This window comes from Macrotis lagotis, chromosome 3 (genome assembly GCF_037893015.1).
Source record: "Macrotis lagotis isolate mMagLag1 chromosome 3, bilby.v1.9.chrom.fasta, whole genome shotgun sequence".
Taxonomy (NCBI): Eukaryota; Metazoa; Chordata; class Mammalia; order Peramelemorphia; family Peramelidae; genus Macrotis; species Macrotis lagotis.
In genome coordinates this window covers 281,450,173-281,459,260 of record NC_133660.1, presented here as the reverse complement: position 1 = coordinate 281,459,260, position 9,088 = coordinate 281,450,173, and the positions used below count along the sequence as shown (strand labels likewise).

Here is a 9,088-nt window from a genome sequence, read left to right as displayed (position 1 = left end):
GAACGTGGCAAGCAAGCAGGTGATAGAGGAAGCCAGTTGTGGACGAGAGGGACGTGGTCCTGTGGACATGCAGGCAGGAGAGGGTGGAACTTTAGCTGAGCTAGGTTGGGGAAAAGAGGTCGAGCAGAGAGAGAGGAGAATCCCTGCTCAGGGTGGAACAGGCAATAACAGATATGGAAAGAAGGCAGAAGGCAGCTCTATTGTGCTTCTATTTTCTCCATGAAATGGGAAGTCTTTAGTCAGAGAAGTTTAGAACAAAAATGGCAAATGGGGATTTAAAACCTCAAGAGGGAAATGGCATGAAAACATTTAGGATTTGAATTCTCTGTATCCTAGGCTACTGAAGATACTGGCTGATGGGGAAAATGTGAATAGATTTTTCTCTTTTTTTGAGGCCCATCAGGGTTTAATGACTTGCCCAGAGTCAAAAAGCTATAGTGTCACTATAGCTATGGTGACCTCTCCCTATCTTGGTCAACTTGGTCCCATTTGAATTCAGGTCCTCCTGACTCCAGGCAAAGTGCTCTATCCACACTGCCACTTAGCTACCCCTCAGTGCCAGTGCTTTTTTAATGATCGTGGAGAATAGGCGTCATGAGACAAGAGGAGGGAAGTTGTTCCAATTTTCAAGAAAGGCAAAGAGTACAGACTGTTCAAACTGTAGTCTGGTGCACTTGACTTTGTATCCTGGCATCATTCTACATCTAGAATGTATTTATTATTAAAGGGTTATCTGCTGAGCATTGGAAATGAGATGGAGTGATCCCTAGGAGCTAGCATGCCTTCATTCAGAAAAGGTCATGTCAGACTGATCTCATTTCTTTTGGAAGGCTGCTATGCTAACCACTAATACCACCAATGCCAGTGATCTCATTTCTTGTGGCCAGGGTTACTCTGGGTACAGATCAGATGAATACTGGGGATAATGATGACAGACCCGGGTTTCTGTAAATCATTTGACAAAATGAGATCAGTAAATGTTATGTTTAATATTTGGGGGGAGATCTTTATGACTTACAATATAATTTTTGTAAAGGTGCTATTTATAACTTAGTAGTAGATAAAATTCTACTGCCATTCGGTAATCACTAGTTATTTGAGCTTTAATTTTTCTGTTAGAGTTGATTGTTTATTCTTTTTTGTTATGGTCTGGAAGGGACTCATTCTACTCAGCATTTTAATCAAAGATTTGGATAAAAAGTGTGGAAGGTATGCTTATCAATTTTCAGAAGACACAAAAGTAGGAAGGGAGGAGGGATAACCACCATGTTTGTTGAAAGAAATAGGATCCAAAAAGCTTTCAACAACCTAGAATTTGGGTCCAAACTGAGATATCGTCTTAGCAATACAGCAACTACACAAGTACAGATTCATGGATGTGTGACTAGACAGTAGTTTGTCTAAAAAGATCTAGGGGAGGGTGTTAGTGAATTGTCCCAAAGTAAAGTGGGTACCTGCCTTTCCCTGCAGAACTTCAGGCAGAGACTGAATGATCCCTGCTCAGATGAAATTCCTGTTGGGCTAGATGACCAACCCAAGGGTCAAATGATCCAGGGCCAGTTTGTCTCTTTGGAATACTTGGTGGGAGTCTATTTGGACTGGTGAGGTTGGGAATCCAACTCAAGGCAGGGGGGATACAAGGAAAGGTCAAAACAGGATCAGTCCTCTGCTGGGGAATGAGCCAGAGACAACTTTTCCAGTCAAAGAAGGCAACTTTTATTATACTGAACCCAGGTGGAGTTAAGTTGGTGGTCTTCCAAAAGTCCTTCAGTCTACAAACATGTATTAAGTGTTACCATGTCACTCACTATGCTATGCTTGAGATACAAAATAAGGCAATACAACAGGCCCTGCCCTCAAGAAGCTGACATTCTGATGGGAGAGAAATACAAGGGACTTTTGTCCCTGAATGAATGAATGAATGAAGGGAATCAGAAGGGTGGGTAAGGTGGGCAACACTTGGAAGAGTCTCCTGAAGAAGGTCCCAAGGAAGGCAGGAACACCAGGAGGCAGAGATGATGAGAGATGGACCACCATGGACAGTCCATGGAGTTAGGAATGTTCCAGCACTTACAAGTAGGGGCCAGTGGAGACCGCGAGGTTGGACTCAACCGAAGAGACCAGAGAGTGGATCTCCTCCAATCATTCTGAGTGAAAGCACTGCCCACCTACCCACCAGGGTAGCCTCTTTTTGGACAGAGATGGCACCTCTGGCTTCCTCCTGTTTGTGTGAAAAACTGGCTTGTAGTTGACTTGGACAAATAAAGAGCCCCCACCTGTATTGGATTCCCCAGTTGGTTCAGTCCCTTTTTGATTGGGTACAAAGACAAAAGAGGAAGAGGAAAAGTTCTTAGTGGCTTCTCTGAACTCTTTTTCAGTACCCCTAGCTGAACTTTCCATGCTCTATGTCTTAGTCTCTCCTCTCCTCTGCTGCCCAGCAAAACGGGCTATGCGGTGATAAGTCCCTGGCATCAGCATTTCCAGTGTGAGCTCTGTGAAGATGGCGGTGAGGCCCCAGATGCGGTAAGGGCCGTGCAGAAAGATGGGCAATGTGTAGCTATAGCGGCCCTGATGGCAGAAGTGGGTGTAGCCCTGGTTCCGTGGGTGGAGAAGGTGGGCCAGTGGCAATGTAAAGATGTCATCCACCTGGTAAGAAAAGATAATGAAGACCACTCAGAGCCTGCAGGGGAGGCAGCAGTTCTGACTGCAAGATACCAACATTGGGCTCTGGTCCTGAGGGGTACAGTAAAGGGACAGTGGGCTAGTTGGCAATGGCCTCCCCTTGGAACATCCTGGAGGAAGGAATTGCAGCTTGGGGGTGCAGACCCTCTATGACTCAGCACCCCCACTCATTTGTGGGCAACAGATTCTGGCCCAATAAAAGGAAGGGAAAAACCTATGCCTTTATATAAGGATAAAGGGAGAGCTTAATACAATGGAAGTTCCCCATCACAGGAAGTCTTCAGTAGAGACTGGTCCACGGAACCACTATAGTGAAGGTCCCTTCAAGGCCAGGTAACAAACCCAAGCCATCCCTGATGTAGGATATTTTTTTGTAGGACATTTTCTAAAACAGTCTTAGCAAGTAATTTCCCAGCCTTTGTTCAAAGGGGAAATCCACCACTTCCTGGGGCAGGTCACTTCACACTGGGAGAACTCTGACTTTAGGAAGATTCTCCTCATGCCTCCCTCCCCAAGCTGTTTTCCTTCTGGGGGGAGTGTAAGCTCCAGAAGGGCAGGCACCTTATCTTCTCTCAGGAGAGGAGAGACTAGGACATAGAGGATGGAAAGTTCAGCTAGGGGTACTGAAAAAGAGTCCAGAGAAGCCACTAAGAACTTTGCCTCTTCCTCTTTTGCCTTTGTACCCAGTCAAAAAAGAGGACTGAATCAACTGGGGAATCCAATACAGGTGGGGGACTGCACACAGCAGCTGGGTGGGGCCAGGCTGGGAAGGCCCTGGGCAGGGGCAGGGACACCAGCAGCAATGGTTCTGGCCTCACTCACCTCCTGTGGGTTAGGTGTGAGGTCCAAAGACTCCAGCGGCCCCACCTGGGCAATGACTGGGACAACCATGGAGTCTTTCTGTAGGCAGAACAAGAGGAACCCAAGTTTAGGTCAGGAAGGGACCTTGAAGTCATCTAGAAAAGGAAACTGAAGCAGGTATCAATCAAGTGACTTTTCCAGGGTCACACAGTATCTGAGGTAGGATTTGAACCTAGGTCTTTTTGACCCCAGGTCCAGTGCTTTGCCCATGGAAAAGGCAGCTAAATATATAATGGTTCAAGTAGGGTTCAAGTAAAGGCCCCCTTTCCTGGGTGTGACAGAGGACGCTCCTTCAGATTTCATTTGACTCAAAGCAGGTGTTCAGCTCCAAATCTCTGAAGAGTAGAGAAGACCAAGGCCGCCACAGAGTCCAGGAGGCCTGGCCAGAAGACCAGAGGCCCTTTATATCTCACGGTCTCAGGGAGGGGCAGCACTTACCTTGGTATCCACTGGTTTCATCACACCCCACACGTTTTCTTCCTGGATGGACAGGCCTAGTTCTTCCCTTGTCTCCCGGAGAGCTGTATCAACAATATCCTGGTCCTGAGGATCACATTTACCCCCTGGGAAACTGAGGCACAAAATATGAGAAAGGCCCTTCATCCCCTGCTACTCATGCTTGGGCCAACTAGCTCTGGGGGAATAGAGAGAACCAGGGGCAGACATGACAGCAGGAGCTGGAAGGGGGTGATTTGGGGTTCCTTCCGCCCTGGACACTGCCTGCTCCTTCCAAGCATCAGAAGCCCCGGCTTCTGTGTTCTACTAGTGTGAATTAGCTAGGTTCCAAGGTCCTTTTCAACTGATATTTGACATTCTCAGGCCCCTTTCTTCTCTGACATTTCATTTTCCACATTCCAAGATCCTGTCCCACTCTGATACTCTGTTCTATGTTCTAAGACTTCTCCAGGTTCTCTGACATTCTACATCCTAAGGAATCTCCTGGTTCTCTGACATAACACGTTCTAAGGTTCTTCTCAGCTCTAGCATTCATGTTCTAGGTATCTTCTAGTTCTCTGACATTGCATTCTAAGGTTCCTCTCAGACCTGGCATTCCACACTCTAAGACCTCTTCTAGTTCTCCTGCATTTTAAGTTCTGAGGCACCTTTCATCTCCAGCATTCCATGTTCTAATGAACCCCAGGTTTACCATTTCACATTTTATGCTTCCACATTTTTGCTTCCCCCATCAACTCAGACCCAAATCCAAACCCAATAACCGTTGCTCTCCCAGAGATCATCCCTCAGAGGGTCATGAGCTTCTCCCATAGTTCCATAAAAATGGACACTCCAGGGGCAGCTAGATGATACAGTGGATAGAGCACCAGCCCTGGAGTCAGGAGGATCTGAGTTCAAATCCAGCCTCAGACACTTAATAATTACCTAGCTATGTGGCCTTGGGCAGGCCACTTAGCCCCATTGCCTTGCAAAAACTTAAAAAAAAGCCACTCCATCTGATGCGTGCTGACCCTGAACCACAGTGACAAAATTTCTCAAGTGCCTACCAAGCGCCCAAAGATCTGTGCTAGGCTATACTGGGGGCGCAAGCCTCCTCTGGAGTGGACTTGGTTACCTGTTGGGGGGGGCCTTCCAGGCCACAATAAAGCAGGATGTTAGGTCAGACAATCACAGGATGTCAGAGGTGGAAGGGTCCTTAGCCACCATCTATAACAATTCTTCCATTTTACAGAAGGGAAACTTGAGGCCCAGAGGAGGGAGATAGATGAGCCCAGTGTAGAACCCTCCTGGTGGGCCACTAGGCCCCCTTCTAGGAGCTTGGGGGTGGGCTAGGATGGGGCCTGGCCTGCCCAAGCTTCTGTATGAAGGTGATGGCCAAGACTGGATTTGACTCCCTGTGCCCACCCAGGATACCTGACATCCCCTTTGTGCCTCCCGATAAGGCGGCTGGAGCGAAGTGTGTAGAGCAGGGATGGATCTCCATGGACAGAGCACAAGAGCACCAGCACGGCTGCCGAGGCTTCCCGATGGCGGTATCTGGCCGTGGTGGCCTCCAGCAGCTGTCGGCAGCGCAGTTCATTGGCACTAGACAGGGAATGGTGAGCGGCCTCCTCTGGGCTCAGGGGCCCATTCCCTCCCCAGGGGCTGGATTGCCTGCTTGCCAGGCGCAGTGTGAGCAGCATGGCACCTTGGAGCTCTGTGGAGAGAAGGAAGCTCAGCTGAGATGGTGCCTTTGCTCCCCCTGGTATGGTGCTGTCCACAACCTGGAAAATGGGCAAAACTCAGTCAAGGGAGAAGGAATAGAAGAAAGGCCCCAATAGAATGAGCTCTGAAGAGACAGATTAAAATCCTGGTTCTACTACTGACTGGGCCTATGATCTTAGGTGACATCCTCTCTCCAGGCCTTGACCTCTTCCTCATTAAAGGTCTCCATGGCCTATGGGGTCTGTGACCTCAGGGTACTTTAAATTCCAGGCCAGGTACCATTTTCCCCACTGCTTTGTCCTCATGGGTGATGATGGCCCTCAGATAGCATTTTTGTTACAAGATGCATCGCCTGGGATTCCCTTCTTCTAATGGGGCTCCCCTCAGCCAAGACTGTTTCCTCCACTAATCCCTCTCACTCCCAGAGATAAAACCTTGCCCCACTGGCCAATTCCCTCTGTTCAATTTCAATTATACCCATTCCCCCCACTCCTGCACTTTTCAGTGGCCTTTAACTAGTCTCCTTGCCTCCAGTCTCGCTCTCTTTCTCTCTCCTGTCCAGGCCAAACTTTACATACATGCCAAGTGATCTGACCAGGCTTCTGACTCACTAATCTCCAGTGCATGGATATCCAACCTTCTAGATCTTTTGGGTCATATCACTCAACAAAAACTTGTCAATGGCTACATACTGAAGCGCATATATATTTGTGATTGCAGTGTAATCCATATTAACTGAGTATAATAGGGGGCGGCTAGGTGGCACAGTGGATAGAGAACTGGCCCTGGAGTTAGAACAACCTAAGTTCAAATCCAGTCTCACACACTTACTAATTACCTAGCTGTGTGGCCTTGGGCAAGTCACTTAGCCCCATTGCCCTGCCAAAAAAAACCAATGAGTGTAATAAAAATATTAATAATGCCACATGAATGGGCTTTGAGGGACAACCTGTTCCAATGGTTCCCAATTACCTCGAGGCTAAAGTCCTCTGTTTGGCATCTAAAGACCTTCCCCAGCTAGGCTCTGCAGGAATTTTGTCTGAGGACATCGGTTGTCATGCTTTCACCAAATCAGCCTTTGGCAGGATTTTACAAATGTTAGAATTCTGTTTGCCATTTTTTTCTTTCAAGTGATAGTACCAGATTGCTGCTCCTCTCAGGGACATGATCTGATCATTTCTGTGACTGAACAGACTGGCCTAGGACTTGGGAGGCTTGGGAGACCCTTCTCTTCCTTCCGAGTCCAGCTCATGTGCTGGCTGCTAAAGGAGTCTCACCTCCAAGCCTCTGAGGAGGGGAGCAATCTCCTCTCAAATGCATTGTATCTAGCTTGTGTCTCCGCCCAAAAACATTGTATTTGGCTTGTGTCTCCTCTCAAATACTTGGATTTAGCTTATATTTAGTTCTTGTTTATTCTGAGAGAACCTAGGTTTCCAGGGGGCTTTTACTCTCTGAACCTGAAAATGGGGGGTTGCCCACTGCAGATGCTAGAGGAATGCTTATGGAGTAATGGAAGGGCTCTCTCTGTCCAGAAGGACTCTTGAGCGCAGGGTCCAGGCCTCACCAGTTCCCATTAAGGCCTCATCTAAGAGAGCAGGCCCCCTCAGACACCACACCCACAGGACTAGAAGAGGGCCTGGGGTTGGGGGAAGGTCGTGGAGCCTGGGTGGAGGTGCCTCCTAGAGAAGCACAAGTCTTGGAGCTGGAAGGTTCACTAGGCCTCAGGGCCTTGTCTGTCCAGAGCAAAGGTGAAACTGGGTAATCGTTCCCTAAATACCTTCCAGCTCTGGTGTCCTGGGCATGAGAGAGAACTGGCTTGAACTCTGACCTCTGACACACAGTAGCGGGCACCTGTCTAGGCCTCAGTTTCCACATAGGGGAAATTCCGATGATCATTAAAGGACGCAGATCCTAGCACAGGCCTCAAAGGGTTGTTGGGACAGTGGGAAGGAAGAATCAAAGGAAACAATGCAAAGCCACTTGCAAACTCTGCAGACTTCTCCAGGCTTCTCCCAGCTCTGTCGTGCTCTCAGCCCCCTCCTAGGCTCGGTGCCGAAGGCCCCGGACACCCAGGGCCGAGCTGCCCCCCGCCGAGAGGGGCTCAGGGGTGGTGCCCAGCATGCCCCTAGCCCCGCCCCACCCCCGTCCCAGTTCCCGTCTTTCCAGGGGAAGCCTGGAAACCGCAGAGCCAGGCGGAAAGGCTGGGGAGGAGCCAGCATTAGCAGGCTAGGTCACTCCCAAGGTCAAAGTCAGAGGCGGCCCGGCAGGGGGCGGCACAGGGCCCAGGGCCAGCGTGCGGGGCGGGGGGAGATCGGGGAACCAACCCTCCCCCCGCCCCCCCAGCACTGACCTGGGCCCGCGGTGCCCGTTGCTGGAGCAAAATGGCTGCGGGGGCGGGGCCGGGCGGGGCGGGGGTCCTGGCCGGGGTGGGGTCCAGGCGCGAGCCCCCTCCTGCTCCGGAGGGGGCCAGAGTGAATGTCCGGAGGGAGGCGTGGGGGGGGGGTTGGGGGCCACACCCCCGGCCTCGGCTTCCCCCGCCCCGTCGGGGCCCCGGGGAGCGGCCCGGGAACTGGGTGAGAAGTCTGCCCGCGCCTGGGCAGAGGCCCTGTGGGGCGGGGCGGGGTGGGGTGGGCAAAGGCCCCTATTTGGGAGGGGTCCCTAGAAGCCCCACCCCTTCTCTCCCAAAGCTCCTCCCTTCGAGTTTAGATTCGGGGCTGGGGTCCAGCTTTGTTCCCGTCCGCCTCTTTGTCTCTGTGACCTTGGACACGTCCTTTCCTTCCCTTCCCCAAAAGGGAGCAGGGGTCATGCTGGATGCCCTCCGAGCTCCCGCAGAGTAATCAAGGCAACAACCTCGGATGCAAAGCCAAAGGCCAAAGAGGGAGGCCCCAGGCCCTGGTCTATGGGGGAGACAAGGTGAAGTGCGAGCCTCGCGGCCAAGGCACATTCTGGAAGAGAGCCCAGAACTCAGGGCCTTCCTTCCTCCAGGAAGGGCTCCCGTCCCCTCCCCCCACAAGGGCAGCCCTCCCTCCCCCATCAAGAGAAGAGCTCTGTCCTGTGTCCCTCATTCATGAACTTGGCTAAGGTTATTTCCCAACAGCCCACCACTGACAGGGGGCCGAGATGACCCTCTTTTTTGCAGTGGAGACCCATTCCAGTCCTGACCCAGACGTGCCCCTTGTCCACCTGAGCCTCAACTTCTTCGTCTGGAAAATAGGTCTGGGGGCGGCTAGGTGGCACAAGGGATAGAGCACTGGCCCTGGAGTCAGGAGTACCTGGGTTCAAATCCGGTCCCAAACACTTCATAATTACCTAGCTGTGTGGCCTTGGGCAAGCCACTTAACCCCATTTGCCTCACACACAAAAAACCCCTAAAAATAAAAAAGAA

General features: G+C 50.8%; 1 protein-coding gene across 5 annotated transcripts; it reads right to left on the bottom strand.

The window, feature by feature from the left end:
- Positions 1-1,938: 1,938 nt before the first annotated feature.
- NUDT8 (nudix hydrolase 8) lies at positions 1,939-8,130 on the bottom strand. Of its 5 annotated transcripts, none has more exons than XM_074230928.1 (5): positions 7,481-7,678; positions 5,413-5,695; positions 3,982-4,114; positions 3,505-3,582; positions 1,939-2,221 (listed from the first exon to the last, which is right to left on the bottom strand). In XM_074230928.1, the coding sequence occupies exons 1-5, from the start codon at positions 7,503-7,505 to the stop codon at positions 2,108-2,110; spliced, it is 633 nt and encodes a 210-aa protein (XP_074087029.1). In that variant the 5' UTR covers positions 7,506-7,678; the 3' UTR covers positions 1,939-2,107. The 5 variants fall into 5 exon arrangements, with proteins under 5 accessions (XP_074087029.1, XP_074087027.1, XP_074087030.1 ...); XM_074230926.1 differs by lacking the exon at positions 7,481-7,678 and adding an exon at positions 8,054-8,130 and having other exon boundaries at positions 2,132-2,646; XM_074230929.1 differs by lacking the exon at positions 7,481-7,678 and adding an exon at positions 8,054-8,073 and having other exon boundaries at positions 2,132-2,646; positions 5,413-5,762.
- Between the last annotated feature and the right edge of the window lie 958 nt (positions 8,131-9,088).

Bases quoted from the DNA above. Each gene is read 5' to 3' on its own strand.
- NUDT8 (XM_074230924.1), bottom strand. From the start codon at position 7,505: ATGCCCAGGACACCAGAGCTGGAAG. The intron at 4,115-5,412 runs GTATCCTGGGTG...TTTGTGCCTCAG, and splicing joins AGGCACAAAGGGGATGTCAG to TTTCCCAGGGGGTAAATGTG. The intron at 2,647-3,504 runs GTGAGTGAGGCC...TTTTCTTACCAG, and splicing joins TCACACCTAACCCACAGGAG to GTGGATGACATCTTTACATT.